Source organism: Triticum aestivum, chromosome 6B, assembly GCF_018294505.1.
Source record: "Triticum aestivum cultivar Chinese Spring chromosome 6B, IWGSC CS RefSeq v2.1, whole genome shotgun sequence".
Lineage (NCBI taxonomy): Eukaryota > Viridiplantae > Streptophyta > Magnoliopsida > Poales > Poaceae > Triticum > Triticum aestivum.
The window spans coordinates 189,539,660-189,564,982 of NC_057810.1; the positions used below are offsets into that span (position 1 = coordinate 189,539,660).

The window sequence follows — 25,323 nt, forward strand, 5'->3', positions numbered from 1 at the left end:
GTGACCGCATTTTCTAGTGATTGAACTATGATTAAAGGGTTCAATGTTAGCTACAGACCACAGTGCTGTCTCTATTCGCCTACATCAGGACCCATGGCCATGCCATCTCCTCTCCCTCTCACTCACTCATTAGCAGCAGTGCTATTCTCCAACTTCTGTAGGGGACTAGGAGGTAAATTTTTTTCTTTGATTCTGTTCAGAACTAGTATATATGTCGACCTGACTGTACTTTTGAAACCACAAGGAGCAGACACACACCTTTGCAAATGCAATCAATGGCGCTGGTGGTTGTCTACTTAGAGGATTGGTTATGTTGGAGGGGCGGAGCAGATGGTTACCGAAAAAGGGTTTCCCGCCGCTTTGTATTCCAAAGCATCAACACCGATACAGAGTAGACGCTGGGGCGAGCAGCACAACAAGCCAAAGAAAAAGAAAAAGAAACAATGCCAACACCGGCAGCTCGACAGACGCGAATGACCTACAACCGCTGTGCCCTCCGAAAACTACCACCACGATCCTAGGTTCCGATCCTCCAAGTATCAAGCAGCACCTCCAGGAAGGAAACGACGCCGACGACGCTGCTGCCCGGACGAATCCTAGGGTTTCCCCGGCACACGGAGGGTAGAGGGGAATGAAGACCACCGGCACCCTCCAGGGAGGAATGGTGGCACCCGCAGGCGTCACCGCACCGGAGCCGGAAGATCCGGCAAGGATTTCTCCCCACTCCAAACCCCACCGCCCAACCAGATCGGAGCCAACCACCCAGCTCTCCGTCGACCACCTTGCGCCACCACGGTTGCGCCACCACCCATGCCGCCTCACTGCGAACGCTACCACGAGGCCAAGAGACCCGAAGAGAAACGCCAAACGACGGAAGCAGCGGCACCGCTACCGAGCGGGAGGGACCCACCTCCCCCGCCAACGTGCGCCCTAGCACCATCGCGGTCGCCGGCCGGACGCGGCAGCGGGGCACACTAGGCCACCCCTGGCCCGGCCAGACCCAAACGGGCCCGCAAAGCCCCAACGTCCACGCTGCAGCAATTCTGTATCCGCGTCGCCAGCCCGCCGCCGCTCGTCGCCACGCCCCAGCCTCCTGGAGGTCGCGCCGCAGGCTCACCCCGCCGCCGGCCCGCCCGGGCACATGGGGCCCGAAGGGCCCAGATCTGGGCCGAGCGGGCGCCGCCAGGACGCGCCGCCGCGCTACCCCGCCACCAACGGCGACGCTGCCGTCCAGCCATCCGCCCGCGCAGCGCCAGGACCCCGCCGCCATGCCGGACCGTCGCCGCCTAGGGACACCCCCCAGCCCGCTCTGTCCCGCGCCAGAGAAAGCCGAGAGGGGAAAAGCGCGGGGGCCGCCGCCGCCAGCGTTGCCCGGGCCAGGCCCGGCGGCGAGCGCCAACGACGGCGGCAGGGAGGGAAGGAGGAGGGTGGGCCACTGGAGAAGGAGATCGGGGCGCAGCCGGTCGCCCGCGGGGGCGACGCGGTCGCGAGAGCCCGAGAGGGAGTGTGATTACCGCTGCAACCGATTTCAACGAGGAGCAGATGGTTAAAACAAATAGATGGACGAAAATTTGAAAGGTGAAGTCGTGGAGGGATGGCGATGGTGAGTCCGTCCATATCTAGTAGGGTCCAGAAGATGTTCCACCTGCAGCACAAAGCCAGCTCTTTTCTGCTTGCTATTGCCTCAGGTATTTTCATTAATCTATGAATATATAGGAGCACGTGTGTAGGCTGAACAACACTAATAAGAAATTAAGAATCATTAAACAACCCTCTAAACTTGGAAGAAAAGAGGTGATGATGTCCTGTCGAACTCCTTCCAACAACTTTAGGCCCATCATTACCAAATGCCAAAAGTTACGATCTGGTTGGTGAGCTCGGATCCTCTCAAGGGAGGCAGGCTAGTGATTCTCTCTCACATATGATGGTCTATATTGTTACTGAATTCTCCCAAATACAATTTAGAGGAGAAATTTGCTTAATTATATCTATATTTATGGTTCATAATTTGTTTGTGCTCATGATAATTCTCATGGAATTTATATTGTTGAGTTTGCTTTCAATACTTATAATTGTTATGAAAGAGGAAAGAATAACAACTCCAAGAGCCCTCTCTATGTTCCTAACAGGCTACAATTGTAAGAAACTTATTTTGTCGTGCATTGATCTTCACTATATGTTACTGATCTATTTTTTTATGCCATGCCAATACATAGGAAAGACGTTAGACTTTAATATTACACTAGAAGCCGTAGGGCGCGCTTTGCTGCGCCGCATTGGGCCCATGCGTGTCCAATTAAAAAGGATGGAAATGCATGGATTGGCTAGTCTAGCCAGGCTGTTCCATTTTAATTGCACCACCCTGTAATTACGTTAGTTTCTCTTGTCACGAATCGAGGAACGACTCCTCTGTTTCATTTACAGGCCTTAGAAATAGGGACACACTATTGTTGCTAGGAGGCCGAATAAACCCGGACGAGGGAGTAGTCATTAAATTTATCTAGGTATCTGTAATTTGAGTTTGTGGCCTTGTATAAGGGAATGGATGGAGTATCATATGTTGGTATCATATAGGATTACATTTATTGTCATGCATGACACAAAATAGCACATCATTTAATATGATACGGTATCATGATAGTATGATACTCAAGCTTATCTTTCTTCATTTAATTCTATGTCACCTCATCAAAATTGCTTAGTTGACGTGCATGATACTACCTATGATACTCCCATTCCGATCTGCCTTAGTAGGCGCAGGTCTCTGGCCCTGGAACGATCTTTGACTCCGTCTGGGAGTTGCTGCTGTTTTTTGTTGGTCTCAATCGTAGCAGACACCGATCCATCCTCGGATGGGTCGCCACAGACGTGTGCGGCGGCGCATACGATGAAACCCTAGCTTCTCTTAAACTTAACCTTGTATATTCGGTTTCAGCTGCTTGTTGATGGTGTGAATTCCTTTGTAATGGCTCTTCCTCACCGGTCAATCGCAAGCTTCTCGACCCTAAAGAGCTCCCTTCAAGAACGTAACACCATCGTGTGAAGGCCCCATGGTGGTGCCAACTATCGTAGTTTTGTCGACAGATGTCCTAGTGTGAGGACTTAGTCGTGAGGCCACCACAACTAGGTAATAGATTAAACGGGGTTGATCGGAATCGAGAGACACGAGATTTTACTCAGGTTCGGCCCCTCACGGTGGAGGTAAAAGCCTACATCCTGCTTGATTGATATTGATGGTGATGATGGTCTCGGTTACAAGGGCGGTGTTTTGCTACCTCTATCTCGAGAGCATCTACTTTGATCTTGTATAAGACTTGTCTGTCTGTCTAAACTTCTCCCTCTTGGGGTGTCCTGCCCCTCCTTATATAAGTTGAAGGGGCGGCTTACATGTAGAGTCCTAGTAGAATTAGGACTAGTCTATTTTCTATTAAAAGTGGAATCCTAGTCTTATTTCCCTTGTAAGGAAAATGTTCCTTATACCTTTCCTCTCAAGCCGGCCCACCGAAAACCGTACCCTGAGACGGCCTTCTTGTTAAGTCACCTTCTGGGCCTTTGAGTCTTTTCATTCGTCTGAGCCGCCTACCGGGTCACTAGTGAGTCGTCATGTTCAACCGGGTCACCAGTGAGTCGTCAAGATCGGTCGGGTCACCAGTGAGTCACCAAGTTCCGACCGGGTCATATTTCCGGTCGGGTTCTACTGCGGGGTATATCCCCGACAACTACCAAAAGGCAACATCATAGATATAAGATTTAGGATACCGCCATACCATAGTCTCAGTGTTCTGGTCTCAGTGACCTTTATCATTTCATAGAGCTTCGGGAACTCCAATTCCCAGTTTGTGGCATGTGAGCAACACCCAACTGCTACCCTTTGAAATTCTAGGACAACCACCCTCAATTGCTTCTTAATGGAGTACTCCTTCTCAATGTAATTGTTCCCAAGGTTGCTTGCCCCAGCCTTCCTCCAAACAAACACATGGACCCGATTCAACATCCAAAATGCATAATGTTGCACTTTGTTCAACGCACTTCCACTACCTTGACTCCGCCGCGGATCCGGCCATGGGTTCAGCTCAATCACTGGCATAATAGAATCATCCCCTGACAGTAACAACATAGTGCATGTTTCTGGTGGCAGCCATGACGGCTGGCCTACTCCCCTAGCACAGAGGTGCACTTGCGGAGATGGCAGCCATGGTTGGGATGCGACCACCTTCATTGATTGTGAACACGGTAACACTGCACAACAATTCTTCTTGCACCACCTGACCTGGGCGACCTTGGCAAAGGTGGTGACCTCATCGCCATCCCAACCGATTCGTTCTTGCACAAGGAAATACGATGGTGGTTTTGGTGGGGCGCTGGTTTGATGATCGCCAAACAACAACAGTGAAAGCATGGCGCTGGACCATAGGTCTGCGTAGGCCTCTGCCTGGAGCCAGAATGGTGCGACCATGGTGGGTGCCAGAGTGGCCCCGAGATCATCCTCCATGGCAAGTGGAACCTTTGTCACATAATGGCTGACGGTGTCAAGGCTGACAATGTGGTTCTCATCTGCAACCTGATATGTGAACGAGGTTGTAGTGGGTGCTGCAGAATTGCGAATGAGCGTCAGTTTAGCTGCTAGATGCGGTGAAGACCTTGGTGTAGTGGTGGTTGGGGATGCTGAGAGTGGCATGTTGACAACCTAGCCCGGGCCATCTTTCAAATGGGTGGTAGGCATCGACGCAGCCAGGTACTTGCCGTCAATGATGTCGGTGTTGTGGTTTGTGTCAAGCACCATGGTCAGTGTCAGAGCAGCAAAACTGTTGGCATTGACGTTGCAGTCTGCACTGCACATCACTGGGGTAGTTAGCTCAGGGGATCGGAGATGATGTTGAGGGCCTCGGTAGGCATGCGACCGTGTACCCCACATGGTTGTACATCCATCGCCATGCTCCTCGGTACCCATCGCCTCATCCTTCAAGATCTCTTCCTCCCTTATTCGAGCAAGGCACGGCGCTCTGGTGATGCTAGGTGGAGATTGTCATTTCACGGCTGCTTGAATATTCTTGTGCAAGCCCTTGATGTACTAGTAGATGAAGCACTTCATGCTTAGGCTAGGGTTGAGATGTAGCACATGGTGTAGACACTCCCAAAACATCACCGTATACTCAGCCACGGTTTCCATCTGCGTCGACTCGAGCAGTGAGCGCATGCGCAGGTCGAACTCACTCTCAGGCATTTCATCGAACATGTGGTAGACAAAAACTGGTGTGGTGATTCCAGGACGAGTCGAAAAGGAGTGGGGGCAAGTCTGTGAAGGAAATATGCCCTAGAGGCAATAATAAAGTTATTATTTATTTCCTCATATCATGATAAATGTTTATTATTCATGCTAGAATTGTATTAATCGGAAACATGATACATGTGTGAATACATAGACAAACATATAGTCACTAGTATGCCTCTACTTGACTAGCTCATTAATCAAAGATGGTTATGTTTCCTAACCATAGACATGTGTTGTCATTTGATTAATGGGATCACATCATTAGAAGAATGATGTGATTGACATGACCCATTCCGTTAGCCTAGCACTTGATCGTTTAGTATACTGCTATTGCTTTCTTCATGACTTATACATGTTCCTGTAACTATGAGAAATATGCAACTCCCGTTTACCGGAGGAACACTTTGGGTACTACCAAACGTCACAACGTAACTGGGTGATTATAAAGGAGTACTACAGGTGTCTCCGAAGGTACATGTTGAGTTGGCGTATTTCGAGATTAGGTTTTGTCACTCCGGTTGTCGGAGAGGTATCTCTGGGCCCTCTCGGTAATGCACATCATTATAAGCCTTGCAAGCAATGCGACCAAATGAATTGGTTATGGGATGATGCATTACGGAACGAGTAAAGAGACTTGCCGGTAACGAGATTGAACTAGGTATTGGATACCGACGATCAAATCTCGGGCAAGTAACATACCGATGACAAAGGGAACAACGTATATTGTTATGCGGTTTGACCGATAAAGATCTTCGTAGAATATGTAGGAACCAATATGGGCATCCAGGTCCCGCTATTGGTTATTGACCGAGAATGGTTCTAGGTCATGTCTACATAGTTCTCGAACCCGTAGGGTCCGCACGCTTAATGTTACGATGACAGTTTTATTATGAGTTTATAAGTTTTGATGTACCGAAGTTTGTTCGGAGTCCCGGATGTGATCACGGACATGACGAGGAGTCTCGAAATGGTCGAGACATAAAGATTGATATATTGGAAGCCTATGTTTGGACATCGGAAAGGTTCCGGGTGAAATCGGGATTTTATCGGAACACCGGGGGGTTACCGGAACCCTCCCGGGGGTTAATGGGCCTTAGTGGGCCATGAGGGAGAAGAGGAGGGCCGGCCAGGGCAGGCCGCACGCTCCCTCCCCCCTAGTCCGAATAGGACAAGGAAGGGGGGGGGGCGGCGCCCCCCTTTCCTCTTTCCCCTCCCCCCTTTCCTTCTCCACCAAGGCAAGAGGGGGAAGTCCTACTCCCGGTGGGAGTAGGACTCCTCCAGGCGCACCCCAAAGGGGCCGGCCGCACCTCCCCCTCCCTCCTTTATATACGGGGGCAGGGGGCACCCCATAACACACAAGTTGATCTACGGATCGTTCCTTAGCCGTGTGCGGTGCCCCCCTCCACCATATTCCACCTCGGTCATATCGTCGCGGAGTTTAGGCAAAGCCCTGCGCCGGTAGAGCATCATCATCGTCACCACGCCGTCGTGCTGACGGAACTCATCCCCGAAGCTTTGCTGGATCGAAGCCCGGGGATCGTCATCGAGCTGAACGTGTGCTGAACTCGGAGGTGCCGTACGTTCGGTGCTTGGATCGGTCGGATCGTGAAGACATACGACTACATCAACCGCATTGTCATAACGCTTCCGCTTACGGTCTACGAGGGTACGTGGACGGACACTCTCCCCTCTCGTTGCTATGCCATCACCATGATCTTGCGTGTACGTAGGAATTTTTTTGAAATTACTACGTTCCCCAACAGTGGCATCCGAGCATAGGTTTTATGCGTTGATGTTATATGCACGAGTAGAACACAAGTGAGTTGTGGGCGATATAAGTCATACTGCTTACCAGCATGTCATACTTTGGTTCAGCGGCATTGTGAGATGAAGCGGCCCGGACCGACATTACGCGTACGCTTACGCGAGACTGGTTTCACCGCTACGAGCACTCGTTGCTTAAAGGTGACCGGTGGGTGTCTGTCTCTCTCACTTTAGTTGAATCGAGTGTGGCTACGCCCGGTCCTTGCGAAGGTTAAAACATCACCAACTTGACAAACTATCGTTGTGGTTTTGATGCGTAGGTAAGAACGGTTCTTGCTAAGCCCGTAGCAGCCACGTAAAAATTGCAACAACAAAGTAGAGGACGTCTAACTTGTTTTTGCAGGGCATGTTGTGATGTGATATGGTCAAGATGTGATGCTATATTTTATTGTATGAGATGATCATGTTTTGTAACCGAAGTTATCGGCAACTGGCAGGAGCCATATGGTTGTCGCTTTATTGTATGAAATGCAAACGCCCTGTAATTGCTTTACTTTATCACTAAGCGGTAGCGATAGTCGTAGAAGCAATAGATGGCGTAACGACAACGATGCTACGATGGAGATCAAGGTGTCGCGCCGGTGACGATGGTGATCACGACGGTGCTTCGAAGATGGAGATCACAAGCACAAGATGATGATGGCCATATCATATCACTTATATTGATTGCATGTGATGTTTATCCTTTATGCATCTTATCTTGCTTTGATTGACGGTAGCATTTTAAGATGATCTCTCACTTAATAATCAAGAAGTGTTCTCCCTGAGTATGCACCGTTGCGAAAATTCTTCGTGCTGAGACACCACGTGATGATCGGGTGTGATAGGCTCTACGTTCAAATACAACGGGTGCAAAACAGTTGCACACGCGGAATACTTAGGTCATACTTGACGAGCCTAGCATATACAGATATGGCCTCGGAACACGGAGACCGAAAGGTCGAACGTGAATCATATAGTAGATATGATCAACATAGTGATGTTCACCATTGAAACTACTCCATCTCACGTGATGATCGTGTTGGAAATATGCCCTAGAGGCAATAATAAAAGCATTATTAATATATTTCCTTGTTCATGATAATTGTCTTTTATTCATGCTATAATTGTATTATCCGGAAATCGTAATACACGTGTGAATACATAGACCATAACATGTCCCTAGTGAGCCTCTAGTTGACTAGCTCGTTGGTCAACAGATAGTCATGGTTTCCTGACTATGGACATTAGATGTCATTGACAACGGGATCACATCATTAGGAGAATGATGTGATGGACAAGACCCAATCCTAAGCATAGCACAAGATCGTGTAGTTCGTTTTGCTAGAGCTTTTTCATTGTCAAGTATCTCTTCCTTAGACCATGAGATCGTGTAACTCCCGGATACCGTAGGAGTGCTTTGGGTGTACCAAACGTCACAACGTAACTGAGTGACTATAAAGGTGCACTACAGGTATCTCCGAAAGTGTCTGTTGGGTTGACACAGATCGAGACTGGGATTTGTCACTCCGTATGACGGAGAGGTATCTCTGGGCCCACTCGGTAATGCATCATCATAATGAGCTCAAAGTGATCAAGTGTTTGGTCACGGGATCATGCATTACGGTACGAGTAAAGTGACTTGCCGGTAACAAGACTGAACGAGGTATTGGGATACCGACGATCGAGTCTCGGGCTTGTAACGTACCGATTGACAAAGGGAATACTATACGGGGTTGCTTGAATCCTCGACATCGTGGTTCATCCGATGACATCATCAAGGAGCATGTGGGAGCCAACATGGGTATCCAGATCCCGCTGTTGGTTATTGATCTGAGAGCCGTCTCGGTCATGTCTGCGTGTCTCCCGAACCCGTAGGGTCTACACACTTAAGGTTCGGTGACGCTAGGGTTATTAGGAAGACTTGTATGTGATTACCGAATGTTGTTCGGAGTCCCGGATGAGATCCCGGACGTCACGAGGAGTTCCGAAATGGTCCGGAGGTAAAGATTTATATATGGGAAGCTGTCATACGGACACCGGAAGGTTTCGGGGGCATATCGGTATTGTACCGGGGCCACCGGAAGGGTTCCGGGGGTCCACCGGGAGGGGCCACCCCTCCCGGGGGGCCACATGGGCTGCGTGGGGCAAGAGCCAGCCCCTGGAGGGCTGGGCGCGCCCCGCTGGGCCCATGCGCCTAGGGTTGGGGGGGGGGGACCCTAGAGGGGGCGCCCCCTTGCTTGGGGGGCAAGTCCCCCCTCCCTGGCCGCCGCCCCCCCTCTAGATCCCATCTAGAGGGGCCGGCCCCCCTTGCCCCTTCCCCTATAAATAAAGGGGTGAGGGGAGGGCTGATTACCTAAGCCAAGGCGCAGCCCCTCCCCTCCCCAACACCTCTCCTCCTCCGTACGTGCTTGGCGAAGCCCTGTCGGAGTACTGCTACACCAACAACACCACGCCGTCGTGCTGCCATTGGAGCTGTCTTCCTCAACCTCTCCTTCCTCCTTGCTGGATCAATACGGAGGAGACGTCATCCGTACCGTACGTGTGTTGAACGCGGAGGTGCTGTCCGTTCAACACTTGGTCATCGGTGATCTGAATCACGGCGAGTACGACTCCATCATCTCCATCCCCTTGAAAGCTTCCGCACTCGATCTACAAGTGGTATGTAGATGCAAACTCACTCCCTTGACTCGTTGCTTAGATGAACTCATAGATGGATCTTGGTGAAACCGTAGGAAAATTTTTAATTTTCTGCAACGTTCCCCAACAAATCGGACATGGTTTAGTTGATTTGGATCACGTGATCACTTAGATGACTAGAGAGATGTCTGTATAAGTGGGAGTTCTTAAGTAATATGATTAATTGAACTTAAATTTATCATGAACTTAGTACCTGATAGTATTTTGCTTGTCTATGTTTGTTTGTAGATAGATGGCTCGTGCTGTTGTTCCGTTAAATTTTAATGCGTTCCTTGAGAAAGCAAAGTTGAAAGATGATGGTAGCAATTACACGGACTGGGTCCATAACCTGAGGATTATCCTCATTGCTGCACAGAAAAGTTACGTCCTGGAAGCACCACTGGGTGCCAGGCCTGCTGCTGATGTAACTGACGACGTTAAGAACGTCTGGCAGAGCAAAGCTGATGACTACTCGATAGTTCAGTGTGCCATGCTTTACGGCTTAGAACCGGGTCTTCAACGACATTTTGAACGTCATGGAGCATATGAGATGTTTCAGGAGTTGAAGTTAATATTTCAAGCAAATGCCCGGATTGAGAGATATGAAGTCTCCAATAAGTTCTATAGCTGCAAGATGGAGGAGAATAGTTCTGTCAGTGAACACATACTCAAAATGTCTGGGTATAATAATCAATTGATTCAACTGGGAGTTAATCTTCCTGATGATAGTGTCATTGACAGAATTCTCCAATCACTGCCACCAAGCTACAAGAGCTTCGTGATGAACTATAATATGCAAGGGATGAACAAAACTATTCCCGAGCTCTTCGCAATGCTAAAAGTTGTGGAAGTAGAAATCAAAAAGGAGCATCAAGTGTTGATGGTTAACAAGACCACCAGTTTCAAGAAAAGGGCAAAGGGAAGAAGAAGGGGAACTTTAAAAAGAACAGCAAGCAAGTTGCTGCTCAAGAGAAGAAACCCAAGTCTGGACCTAAACCTGAAACTGAGTGCTTCTACTGCAAGCAGACTGGACACTGGAAGCGAAACTGCCCCAAGTATTTGGCGGATAAGAAGGATGGCAAAGTGAACAAAGGTATATGTGATATACATGTTATTGATGTGTACCTTACTAATGCTCGCAGTAGCACCTGGGTATTTGATACTGGTTCTGTTGCTAATATTTGCAACTCGAAACAGGGACTACGAATTAAGCGAGATTGGCTAAGGACGAGGTGACGATGCGCGTGGGAAATGGTTCCAAAGTCGATGTGATCGCGGTCGGCACGCTACCTCTACATCTACCATCGGGATTAGTTTTAGACCTAAATAATTGTTATTTGGTGCCAGTGTTGAGCATGAACATTATACCTGGATCTTGTTTGATGCGAGACGGTTATTCATTTAAATCAGAGAATAATGGTTGTTCTATTTATATGAGTAATATCTTTTATGGTCATGCACCCTTGAAGAGTGGTCTATATTTATTGAATCTCGATAGTAGTGATACACATATTCATAGTGTTGAAACCAAAAGATGCAGAGTTGATAACGATAGTGCAACTTATTTGTGGCACTGCCGTTTAGGTCATATCGGTGTAAAGCGCATGAAGAAACTCCATACTGATGGGCTTTTGGAACCACTTGATTATGAATCACTTGGTACTTGCGAACCGTGCCTCATGGGCAAGATGACTAAAACGCCGTTCTCCGGAACTATGGAGCGAGCAACTGATTTGTTGGAGATCATACATACTGATGTTTGTGGTCCAATGAATATTGAGGCTCACGGCGGGTATCGTTATTTTCTCACCTTCACAGATGATTTGAGCAGATATGGGTATATCTACTTAATGAAACACAAGTCTGAAACATTTGAAAAGTTCAAAGAATTTCAGAGTGAAGTGGAAAATCATCGTAACAAGAAAATAAAGTTTCTACGATCTGATCGTGGAGGAGAATATTTGAGTTACGAGTTTGGTCTACACTTGAAACAATGCGGAATAGTTTCGCAACTCACGCCACCCGGAACACCACAACGAAATGGTGTGTCTGAACGTCGTAATCGTACTTTACTAGATATGGTGCGATCTATGATGTCTCTTACTGATTTACCGCTATCGTTTTGGGGTTATGCTTTAGAGACGGCCGCATTCACGTTAAATAGGGCATCATCAAAATCCGTTGAGACAACACCTTATGAACTGTGGTTTGGCAAGAAACCAAAGTTGTCGTTTCTTAAAGTTTGGGGCTGCGATGCTTATGTGAAGAAACTTCAACCAGATAAGCTCGAACCCAAATCGGAGAAATGTGTCTTCATAGGATACCCAAAAGAGACTATTGGGTACACCTTCTATCATAGATCTGAGGGCAAGATTTTCGTTGCTAAAATCGGATCCTTTCTAGAGAAGGAGTTTCTCTCGAAAGAAGTGAGTGGGAGGAAAGTAGAACTTGATGAGATAACTGTATCTACTCCCTTGTTGGAAAGTAGTTCATCACAAGAACCGGTTCCTGTGACAACTACACCAACTAGTGAGGAAGCTGATGATATTGATCATGAAACTTCAGATCAAGTTTCTACTGAACCTCGTAGGTCTACCAGAGTAAGATCCGCACCAGAGTGATACGGTAATCCTATTCTAGAAGTCATGTTACTTGACCATGATGAACCTACGAACTATGAGGAAGCGATGATGAGCCCAGATTCCGCAAAATGGCTAGAGGCCATGAAATCTGAGATGGGATCCATGTACAAAAACAAAGTATGGACTTTGGTTGACTTGCCCGATGATCGGCAAGCCATTGAGAATAAATGGATCTTTAAGAAGAAGACTGACGCTGATGGTAATATAACTGTCTATAAAGCTCGACTTGTTGCGAAAGGTTTTCGACAAGTTCAAGGGGTTGACTACGATGAGACTTTCTCACCCGTAGCGATGCTTAAGTCTGTCCGAATCATGTTAGCTATTGCTGCATTTCATGATTATGAAATTTGGCAAATGGATGTCAAAACTGCATTCTTGAATGAATTTCTGGAATAAGAGTTGTATATGATGCAACCAGAAGGTTTTGTTGATCCAAAAGGTGCTAACAAAGTGTGCAAGCTCCAGCGGTCCATTTATGGACTGGTGCAAGCATCTCGGAGTTGGAATAAACGCTTTGATAGTGTGATCAAAGCATATGGTTTTATACAGACTTTTGGAGAAGCCTGTATTTACAAGAAAGTGAGTGGGAGCTCTGTAGCATTTCTGATTTTATATGTAGATGACATATTATTAATTGGAAATGATATAGAATTTCTGGATAGCATAAAGGGATACTTGAATAAAAGTTTTTCAATGAAAGACCTCGGTAAAGCTGCTTACATATTGGGCATCAAGATCTATAGAGATAGATCAAGACGCTTAATAGGACTTTCACAAAGCACATACCTTGACAAAATTTTGAAAAAGTTCAAAATGGATCAGGCAAAGAAAGGTTTCTTGCCTGTGCTACAAGGTGTGAAGTTGAGTCAAACTCAATGCCCGACCACAGCAGAAGATAGAGAGAAAATGAAAGATGTTCCCTATGCTTCAGCCATAGGCTCTATCATGTATGCAATGCTGTGTACTAGACCTGACGTATGCTTAGCAATAAGCTTGGCAGGAAGGTACCAAACTAATCCAGGAGTGGATCACTGGACAGCGGTCAAGAACATCCTGAAATACCTGAAAAGGACTAAGGATATGTTTCTCGTATATGGAGGTGACAAAGAGCTAGTCGTAAATGGTTACGTTGATGCAAGCTTTGACACTGATCCGGACGATTCTAAATCGCAAACCGGATACGTGTTTTTATTAAACGGTGGAGCTGTAAGTTGGTGCAGTTCTAAACAAAAGCGTCGTGGCGGAATCTACATGTGAAGCGGAGTACATAGCTGCTTCTGAAGCAGAAAATGAAGGAGTCTGGATGAAGGAGTTCATTACTGATCTAGGTGTCATATCTAGTGCATCGGGACCAATGAAGATCTTCTGTGACAATACTGGCGCAATTGCTTTGGCAAAGGAATTCAGATTTCACAAGAGGACCAAGCACATCAAGAGACGCTTCAATTCCATTCGGGACCAAGTCCAAGTGGGAGACATAGAGATTTTCAAAATACATACGGATCTGAATGTTGCAGACCCATTGACTAAGCCTCTCTCACGAGCAAAACATGATCAACACCAAGACTCCATGGGTGTTAGAATCATTACTATGTAATCTAGATTATTGACTCTAGTGCAAGTGGGAGACTGAAGGAAATATGCCCTAGAGGCAATAATAAAGTTATTATTTATTTCCTCATATCATGATAAATGTTTATTATTCATGCTAGAATTGTATTAACCGGAAACATGATACATGTGTGAATACATAGACAAACATATAGTCACTAGTATGCCTCTACTTGACTAGCTCATTAATCAAAGATGGTTATGTTTCCTAACCATAGACATGTGTTGTCATTTGATTAATGGGATCACATCATTAGAAGAATGATGTGATTGACATGACCCATTCCGTTAGCCTAGCACTTGATCGTTTAGTATACTGCTATTGCTTTCTTCATGACTTATACATGTTCCTGTAACTATGAGAAATATGCAACTCCCGTTTACCGGAGGAACACTTTGGGTACTACCAAACGTCACAACGTAACTGGGTGATTATACAGGAGTACTACAGGTGTCTCCGAAGGTACATGTTGAGTTGGCGTATTTCGAGATTAGGTTTTGTCACTCCGATTGTCGGAGAGGTATCTCTGGGCCCTCTCGGTAATGCACATCATTATAAGCCTTGCAAGCAATGTGACCAAATGAATTGGTTATGGGATGATGCATTACAGAACGAGTAAAGAGACTTGCCGATAACGAGATTGAACTATGTATTGGATACCGACGATCAAATCTCGGGCAAGTAACATACCGATGACAAAGGGAACAACGTATATTGTTATGCGGTTTGACCGATAAAGATCTTCGTAGAATATGTAGGAACCAATATGGGCATCCAGGTCCCGCTATTGGTTATTGACCGAGAATGGTTCTAGGTCATGTCTACATAGTTCTCAAACCCGTAGGGTCCGCACGCTTAACGTTATGATGACAGTTTTATTATGAGTTTATAAGTTTTGATGTACCGATGTTTGTTCGGAGTCCCGGATGTGATCACGGACATGACGAGGAGTCTCGAAATGGTCGAGACATAAAGATTGATATATTGGAAGCCTATGTTTGGACATTGGAAAGGTTTCGGGTGAAATCGGGATTTTACCGGAACACCCAGGGGTTACCGGAACCCTCCCGGGGGTTAATGGGCCTTAGTGGGCCATGAGGGAGAAGAGGAGGACCGGCCAGGGCAGGCCGCGCGCCCCCTCCCCCCTAGTCCGAATAGGACAAGGAAGGGGGGGGGGCGGCGCCCCCCTTTCCTCTTTCCCCTCCCCCCTTTCCTTCTCCACCAAGGCAAGAGGGGGAAGTCCTACTCCCGGTGGGAGTAGGACTCCTCCAGGCGCACCCCAAAGGGGCCAGCCGCACCTCCCCCTCCCTCCTTTATATACGGGGCAGGGGGACACCCCATAACACACAAGTTGATCTACGGATCGTTCCTTAGCCGTGTGCGGTGCCCCCCTCCACCATATTCCACCTCGGTCATATTGTCGCGGAGTTTAGGAGAAGCCCTGCGCCGGTAGAGCATCATCATCGTCACCATGCCGTCGTGCTGACGGAACTCATCCCCGAAGCTTTGCTGGATCGGAGCCCGGGGATCATCATCGAGCTGAACGTGTGCTGAACTCGGAGGTGCCGTACGTTCGGTGCTTGGATCGGTCGGATCGTGAAGACGTACGACTACATCAACCACGTTTTCATAATGCTTCCGCTTACGGTCTACGAGGGTACGTGGATGGACACTCTCCCCTCTCGTTGCTATGCCATCACCATGATCTTGCGTGTACGTAGGAATTTTTTTGAAATTACTATGTTCCCCAACAGTCTGTCACCAACCGCGCATATGAGGTGGAGCCATGGTGAGGATGGAGCGATGCCGCTACTGCGGGTGAACGCGACAGGTCCAACATGGGCGACCCCGCCGGAGACATCGCTGAGGCCGCCTTGCGGATGTCATCCACATCCGACCGGGTGGGGTCAATTTGCTTCTGCAAATCATGGTGGATTTGCTCGTTGAAGACGAGCTGCGCTCCCAGGCGCTTGTCTTTGGTAGTTATAGCCTCACTGAACCCGGTGAGGAGGCACGCGAGCAGCACCTTCAGTTCGTCGGTGTTCACGACCATGGTGGAGAGAACATGGCGGTCTAGGCAGATGGTTGGGTCGGCGCCATCGCGACTGTTGCCGAGGATCGAACCCAGCGATGGATTTCGAGCAGCCTATCGGAAGAAGCCGCAACAGATGCGATGGATGTTACCAATTGAGCGGACAAAAATCACTGGGCAATGGAATTTTTGAGTGGATCAACTGGCTCTGATTACCAAATTGTCACGACCCAATACAGAGATGGGACAAATAGACTGATCAACACCAATATTTGATACAAATCTGAAAGATACAAGGGAATTTGGGATAAGGAATTAGCGAAGAGGAGATGAGATACAATAATAGCAAGGGAAGAGGAACGAGAGCAGAGGACGAGAAGGTTTAAGACGATTTATTCATAGCGACTACTGGGCGCCGGCGCATCGGCTCAAATTTGGGTCGGTCAGCCTGCAGCCGCACGATTGCGTACAGCCTCACCGTTCGATATTCCCCCACAGCCTCACCGTATGCATCTCTCCTTCTTTTTCCCCTCGCTCCTCCTCACCTGCAGCTCCTCCGCCCCCCTCTCGCTCTGACTGGTCTTCCGCTCCTCAACTGCCCCCTCCTCTCGCGTTCGCATCGGATCTCGTCGCCGCCGGTTGCAGTTCGACGTCGGCCGTCGCTGCTAGCATGCAACTCCCATGGTCACCTGTTGCAGCTTTGTTTTTCTTGGTTGTAGCAAAACCAATCGCCGGTGGTAGCATCCCCGACCACGTTCAACGGACATGGTCAAAAAACTTGCCGAGCTACCCTGCGCCGTTGCAGCCACGTCGTCGCCGATCGACGCACCACTGCACGCGGTTGCAGCATCCACATTCTGTGGTTGCACCATGGAATGCTTCCGTGGACGCAGACCCACCCGTCGTCGTCGGGTAGCAGCCTCACCATTGCAGGTTGCAACCTTGCCGTCGTAGCCTCGCCGTCGTCGGGTAGCAGCCTCGTCGTTGGAGCTTGCAACCTTACCATCGTAGCCTCGTCGTCGCCGGTAGCAGCCTCGCTGTTGCAGCTTGCAACCTTCTCGCTGTAGCCTCGCCGTTGCAACCTCGCCATCGCAGCCTCAACATCGTCGCCATTGAAGCTCTAGTAGTAGCAAATGACACCTCCGCTAGTAGCAAACTCTGAAACGGTTAAAGCAAAACAAAACTTCGCCGCCGCCGTGACCAACACCACCATGGTGGATTGTAGCAAAAGTTGTCTCCGGCTCCAGTAAAATTCAAACACGGTTGCAGCAAAAAAAACATCACCGCTGTCTCGACCAACATCGCCGTGGTAGATGTAGCAAAAGTTGACTCCAGTTCCAACAAAAATCAAGCATAGTTCCAGCAAAAATCAACACAAATGCAGCTCGCATTCCCAACTATTCCAACTTTTTTTGGCGCCGCCGGTTGTAGCAAATGGAGACCACCGTTCCAGCAACGGTGGGTGCCAATTGTAGCACCATGGGAGTTTGAGGGTGCGTCTTCTCCAGCGCTGACGAGGTTCGGTCGCAGCTTTCCAGCATCTCACATCGAGGTTGCAGGTTTTTCCAGTAAGGCTCATTCACATCGCCCGTCAGCTCCACCACGTTGAGACAAGGTTGATCGGAGGAGGGTCGCTGATGGAGGCCCACGGCGGTGGCGCTCGGTAAGAGACCGCCGACGAGGAGAACGCCCGAAACCATGTCCGCGGTGGGAGAGAGAAAAGTACAGAGAAAGAGATATGGGTGCGTGAGAGAGAGAAGAATGGAGAAAAAGAGGTGGACGCGCGTGAGAGAGAGAGGATAGAAGATAAGGTGGGCCCCCACACTTACGTGTCAGACCTTAAATGGCTGGGAGCGCACGCGCGTGGACGCGACCGGCTGGGCATTCGGCCGGTGTGCCGATTGTAAACATTTCCCTTTATTCATTCCCTGCCTCCTTCCGTGCCTTCCTTCCTGTATATGTAGCCTTGTCTCCTTTGACTTTCATGTGGGACCAACCTCAAAGAGATATTCTACCACACAGCTGTGGGCTAGTGGATAGGCCGGGCATGACACTGGATTGGCGGTGGCCACCAGTCCAGTACCAATGTTTCCATGGACACCGAGTCGACCGGCTACAGAGGCTTGTGTGCCCGGATTGCCTGGCGAGGGATGCACCCATTTGGACCAGCCCGCTGTCACTTACAAGTTCCGTGGCGATGTTCGAAGATTTATCTTAAGTTGCTGCCAATAATGGCACGGCTTCAAAGATTTAAAAAAAGTCTGTCATCAGTTATTTGAAAAGTGGGTTGCGTAGCAGGCTCTGAACATGTACCATATGATTCAAAATTCTTCCAGTACCATGTCATGATCTATATTATCCAGACTTGCTTGTGAGAGCGCCCTTTCCATTTCTTGCCACATACGTAGCTTAGATAGGGGCGACATGTTCAGTGGGCCGGTGTGCCATCCTTGGCATTCCAAATCTGAAGAATTCTCAACCGTCAACATGGGCTCAACAATCCACCTTTTCTTTTACGTTTGTATGCTATCCTCCTAGTCCTGGGTGCATAAATACCACTCAGCCTATGCACCCAGAACCCACTAATCAAATCACTCGTCTAATCAGGGTAACTAGCTGGCAATGGAGATGTGCCAGAGGAAGAAGAAGCAGCTCGCCCCATTGCTGATCCTGGCCATGCTCATCATCGCCTCCTGTAAGTAAAAACCATCGATCAAATCGACCCCAGCTGTTATGAATTTGATTCAGATTTTCTTGGGATTTTCGCGTGGATTCATCTCATTTGAAGTTCTCGATCATGTGAGTTTAGTTGGGGTGGCGGTGGAGGGGAAGCCGGTGCACGACATGTACACGCCGTGGTGCATCGGGAAGTGCTACAAGACGGGCAACTGCATGCGCTGCTGCAAGCACTTCGGCCACATCCACGGCCGCTGCAGCCTCATACACGGCATGGGATGCTACTGCTGGTACGACCCCGCCGCCCTCCGCCGCCGCTACCACAAGCAGCAGACAGTGACCGCGCCGCCACCATCCGACCACCGTCTTCACGCATGACCTAGCCATGCATGCATGAGAATTATTATGTACTGCTCTGATCGAGCTCCACTTCAGATCGTGAATAAACGAACGCCATCATTATATTTTACTGTGGTCATCTATTCATCTTGATTGCCACTCTGTGAAAAAAGATACTCCATCTATATGACGTAATGTAAGATGTTTTTTGACATTATCTATCTCGAAGCAATAATGAGAAAAGCACCGAAAATGGCTAAGAGCACTTGCGGGCTCACCCCCGATATCTCACCATTAAATAAACATAGCGATCTGTATCACTATATTAGTATGCATGTATTAATGAGTTTAATTTGATGTATGATTTTTAGAGAGGTAAATGATATGTATTCTTCCATACTCTTAATGATCTTTGACTCGGAATAAATGCATCTAGATGTGTCTGGCTGGACTAACATCGGCCCTACATTTTTTTAGAGAAAATTAAGGCATCAGCTCGACTTTATAAATAAAGCCACGAGGCAGCATTCACCATAGGACAGACATAAGAGTAACAACGACACAAAAAGAGAATTTGAGAAACAAGACGTACATGGCGCCCAGGCCAACAAATGGCACGCGGGCCAAGATAGGAAGACCAAGCCGACAAAAGGGACCACCAAGTTCCTCTAGCCGCCAGACTGGTATTGCGAGAATGAAGAAGCAGTAGCTCGAATCTTGGAAGTCATCACATCAAAAGCCTCGCGGTCGACCTCCTTAGTCAATAATCTCCACTGCTGCAAGAACATGCAAGTTTTAAATAAGCAGTCAACATGTTTAGCAGGAAAAGAGTGTTCAATAGTGAACTTGTTCCTAGTGGTCCACAACGACCAGCAAATGGCCGCGGATCCCACCCAGAACACCTGTTTAGAGACCCCAGCTAGACCGGAGGCCAAGATCTCAAGGTCCGAGAAGGAGGAGGGACTCCAGGTCACATGAAGCCAGGACCTGATAAAATACCAGGCGAACTTTGCCAGGACACATTGGAAAAAATGTGATTCGTGTCTTCGAGATCCCCACAAAGCACACACCTATCGAACCCAGGTCCATTATGTTTACGAATCTGATCAGCTGCGGGCAACCTCCCTCTGTAGGCTTGCCACAGAAAGATCTTGACCTTAGGAGGAATCCGGGCCCGTCAAATCATCTTAAACTTAGTAGTAGGAGTACCAGAGACGAGCTTAGCATATAAGGACTTGGCAGAAAAACGCCCGGAGGTAGAGTAGGGCCAGGCCACCGAATCCCCCCCCCCCCTCCGAGAGCGTGGGGATGCAGGCAACCAGACGTTGCCAGTCATCCAACTCTTCAGGAGACAGAGAACGCCAAAGGGCCAGGTCCCAGTTATTATCGGAGAGCTCAAAGATAGAGATCTCCGGGTCCGGACAGTATGAAAAAAGAACTGGGAAGGAAACCACTAGGGGGGAAACCACACACCACCAATCCAGCCAAAAACGGGTGGACTTGCCATTACGGACCCCAAATTTAACCATGGATTGAAATACTGGGCGAACTTTGATGAGATCTTTCCAAAATTGAGAGCCGCCCGCCGAGGAAGCAAACATGGGGCTAGAAACAGGGAAGTATTTGGTTTTGAGAATATTGAGCCACAAAGGATTCTCAGACGTAGTCATGATCTTCCACCACCACTTGATGATAAAGCACTTGTTCATAATCAAGGTGTCAATAATGCCCAACCCCCCAAGATTCTTGGGCCTGCAAATCTGTTTCCACTTCACCAACCTATATTTGTGTTTGTTACCCGACGTATTCCAATAGAAAGCACCCTTGTGCTTATCAAACCCCGCATGCCCCCCCCCCCCCCCCCCCCCAAGAGAAGATAGAAGCCCATCAAGAACATGGGGAGAGAAGATAGAAGCCCATCAAGAACATGAGGAGAGAAGATAGAAGCCCACCAAGAACATCGGCCCTACATGCATGCGAATTTTAGGGAACCCTACGTTTTGCATCAGATAACAGTATAACACATCTGATGTTCAGTCTGTACCAAGTTTTCAAAGTGCAATATTATCTTAACTTTGAAAATATATTTCACAAATTTATGTTTCTGTATCAGTTTTAAACCTACAATACCATTTTCAATCAAGTTATGTGTCTTCTATGAAAGCTGAGAATCTTATTCTGGGATAATTAAAATAGTGGATTTCATAATTGTTAAAATTTAAAATAGAAAAAGAGAATTCCAATCCTGGAAAATTCAAGGTACAAATTTCATGAAATTATCTTTGTGTTTTTTTAATGAAAACCCCAAAACTTGATGATAATAATTTTAGACAATTTAATTATACTAATCTGAAAACTTTTCCTTCTCTAAAAAGCTACATTATTAGTCACATTCTCAGGTTTACCACTACAGTGTAGCCGCATCTAATCGTTCATCTTCATGCTCCAACAAAGAGGAATTGACATAATTACACTGCGAGCAGCATTTTTTGCTTTCTTTATTGAGCCGCGTCATACTCTAACATACTCCCTCCATTTCTTCATACTTCGCATATAAGATTTACTCGAAGTCAAACTAGACAAAGTTTGACCAAGTATATATAAAAAATATCAACATCTACAATACTAAAACCATATAGTATGCAAATTAATTTCATGATGCATCTATTAATATTGATTTCACATTGTGAATGTTGATATTTTTAATATAAAGTTAGTCAAACTTTAGCCAAATTTTATATGCAGACTAAAAAACAGAGGGAGAGTACCTGCGTTAGCAGAGGAAAGACAACACATTAACTTTTCTTGCATGCAAACACTAGTCTCAATAATTAGGACTATTGACTTTGTATGCACACCACAACAGAGCACTGTGTATCATGTTCGCGGTCCAGATGTACTTCCTCCGCTTTTATTTACTCCGCATATTAGCTTTGGTTAAAGTCAAGCTTTATAAACTTTAACAAAGTTTATAGAAAAAAATATTAACATGCACAATTACAAATCAATACCATTAGTTCATTATTGAACATACTTTTGCATCATATAGATTTGTTATTGTAAGTATTTATATTCTTTTCTATAAACTTGATAAAACTTTACGAAGTTTGACTTTAGTCAACTTTAATATACAAAGCAAATAAAAATGGAGGGAGTAGTAAATAGCGCAGCACATGTACCTATGTTACTGCATATGCGTGGGACGCATATTCATATATTACATATCATTTCCTAAAAATTACCCCGAATCCTGAGCGAGAAAGTCGACGGACGAGATTTAGGAGGGCTGCGTCGCCTACTGCTCCTAGTCCGCTTCCGCAAAGCACACTGTATTGCTAAGAAAGCAGCTTATTGTTAAGTACAAGAAAAAAAGAATTTAATATACGTTAAAAATCACGATAAGTGATACAGCCGTCTAAACCACCACGATAGATGATCCTGTCGCAAGTTATCACGATAAAATCACGGTATTGCTAAGACTATATAATACTCCCTCCATTCGAAAAAACTTGTCCCTTAAGTTGATATACATATTTGTAATAAGCTGGCAAAGTGGTGGCCGTCCAGACCACCACGATAAATGATCCAGTCGTAAGTTATCGGTAAAATGTGTCGCTTAGCAGGCTTTGAACAAGCAGTATACGAACTGAAATTCCCCTAATATCATGCCATGATCTACATCGTTCGGACTTGTGAGAGCGCCCTTGCCATTTCTTGCCACGTAGGAGTAGTAGCTTAGGTAGGGGCGACATCTTCAGTGGGTGTGCCATCTTTGGCATTCCAAATTTGAAGAATTCTCAACCGTCAAGATGGCATAACAAAGGGTTTTTCAAAATATGTATTTAGACAATGGGTGTATATACATCTAGAAGTCAAAACACCGCGTGGATAGAGCACCTCTTTCTACTTATCCTATACTTATGTATATATTCTCTCCTCCTACCCCTAGTCCTAGGTGCATAAATACCACTCAGCCTACGCACCCTGAACCCACTGATCAAATCACTCGTCTAAGAGCAACTTTAGCAGACCCCTCATCCCGTCCCAACCCGTAAAATAACCGTCAAAATACGGGTCGGGGCGAAAAAACCTATCCGATCAGACCCCGCGTTCCGCCCCCGCCCGCAAAAATTTTGAGGGGCGCGGCAAAATCTTGGCCCCAACTAGCATATTCGCGGGTTTTTCCCTCGCCGCTGCAGTGCCCTGCATATAAGCGGAAGTGGTTGGTTCGGGGACATTTCAGCCCGCGCTTTCCCCCCCAACCACCTCCCCTCTCCCCCTTGCGCCGCCGTCGGGTCGCCGCCCAAGATTCCGGCGAAAGCAGCCGGCAAGAGCTCGCCGAAAGGCCGCCACACGCACGAGGCCTCCCCTCTCCCCTCCTGCGTCGGCGGGTCGCCGGATTTGCGGACCTTCATCGAGGGCATGCCGGATTTGGCTTTTCCGGCCGCCGGTGGCTGAGCCAAGCGACGGAGTTGTCGAGGAGCATCTCCCGTAGCCCCGACAAGGGCGCATCGCCGCATGCAGGTACAGGTTCGTCCCCCCGGCGCCGCCGACGATTTGCGGGCATGGATTCATCCGGCCGTCCACCGGGATCGGCACTCGCGCAGTGACTCTATGACTCGCCGATGCCGCTCATACAGTGCGACGACTTCACGTGGACAGTGCTGCGGCTAACTTCGGGCACATCGAAGCACCCCGGATGGGTGTTCTTCAAATGCGAAAACGATAGGGTACGTGCACTTGCGGTAGCTCATTTTGATAGCTCGTTCTTTGGTTCAATTGTGGTAGCTCATTTCGAACATGCTCATTCATGTGTGTAGGAAGATGGATGTTCATTTTGGTTTTGGGAAGGCGAATACATTGATTTATTGATAGAAAGAAACTTAATAGATGTCCGCGCACTCCTTAGTAGAATTGAAGGCAATGATGTGGCTGCATTTGCAACTAGAGGGGAAGCAACGTCTACTTCTTTTGAACCAAAGATGAAGAATGAAGAATGCAAGATCAAGAATCCGCAGATAAACAATGAGTGCTTGGAGAAGATATTGCTTCAACTAGTGGGAGCAGTTAAGGAAGTTGGAAATCTTCTAAACTGCATACTTGTGGTTCTTGTTTTCTTTGGTCTTGCTATTCTAGCAAAGATTTGGTGATGTCTTATGTATCCAATGTTATTGAAAAAGCAAAGAAATGCATTATATTGGATCAAATTAAGGTGCTAATTTAGGTTTTCCTGGTCGGGAGAATCTGCGCCAGATCAAACCACGCAAAGTCGACCCGTAAAAGAGCATATTCCGCGAATATCCATTTTTACGGGTCTGTTATGCGGGGTCTGCAACTGGGGCCGTCTGCGCCGGCCCGCAAAGGCGTTTTTCCACGAACTGCAAACACGTTTTGCGGGCCGGCGGGATGCAGGGTCTGCTAGAGTTGCTCTAATCAGGGTAACTAGCTGGCAGCTCGCTCCATTGCTGATCCTGGCCATGCTCCTCATCGCCTCCTGTATGTCAAAACCATCGATCTAACCCAGCTGCTATGAATTCGATTCAGATTTTGTTGGGATTTTCATGTGAAGAATTCATCTCATTTGAAGTTCTCGATCGTGTGGATTTATTAGTTAGGGTGGTGGTGATGGAGGGGATGCTGGTGTGCGACATGTACACGCCGATGTGCATCGGGAAGTGCTACAAGACGAGCAAGTGCATGCGCTGCTGCAAGCACTTCGGCCACATCCACGGCCGCTGCAGCCTCATACACGGCATGTGATGCTACTGCTACGACCCCGCCGCTACCACTAGCAGCAGGAGATGGCCGCGCCGCCATTTTTTAAAAAAATACAATTTTTTTATTAAATTTCAGAAATATTACGGCACAATTATATTTTAAAAAAATAATATTCAGTCGGCCTACTGCTGGCCGATTGGACCCCAGTCAGCCCACTGCCGCCTGATTGGATCTAGTTGGCCCACTGCTGGCCGATTGGCCCCAGCCGGCCCACTGCTGGCTGATTGGCGTCCAGTCTGCTTCCTCTAGGCCGACAGGTGCGTGCACCCATTTATCTGTTGAATAAGTATTTAAAAAATGTAAAAGAAGTATTTAAAAAAATATTGATCATGCATATAAAAATGTTAATCAAGTATTTGAAAAATAATATTAAACAAGTATTTGAAAAATGTTAAAAAAACATTTGAAACTGTTGAATAGGTATTTGAAAAATCTTGAAGAAGTATCTTCAAAAATGTTGATCATGTATATAGAAATGTTAATCAAGCAT

At 47.4% G+C, this 25,323-nt stretch overlaps 1 protein-coding gene across 1 annotated transcript; it reads left to right on the forward strand.

Moving 5' to 3' along the window:
• Nucleotides 1–18,591: 18,591 nt before the first annotated feature.
• LOC123133928 (uncharacterized) lies at nt 18,592–19,161 on the forward strand. Its single transcript, XM_044553310.1, has 2 exons — nt 18,592–18,735; nt 18,850–19,161. The coding sequence occupies exons 1-2, from the start codon at nt 18,663–18,665 to the stop codon at nt 19,092–19,094; spliced, it is 318 nt and encodes a 105-aa protein (XP_044409245.1). The 5' UTR covers nt 18,592–18,662; the 3' UTR covers nt 19,095–19,161.
• Nucleotides 19,162–25,323: the final 6,162 nt, after the last annotated feature.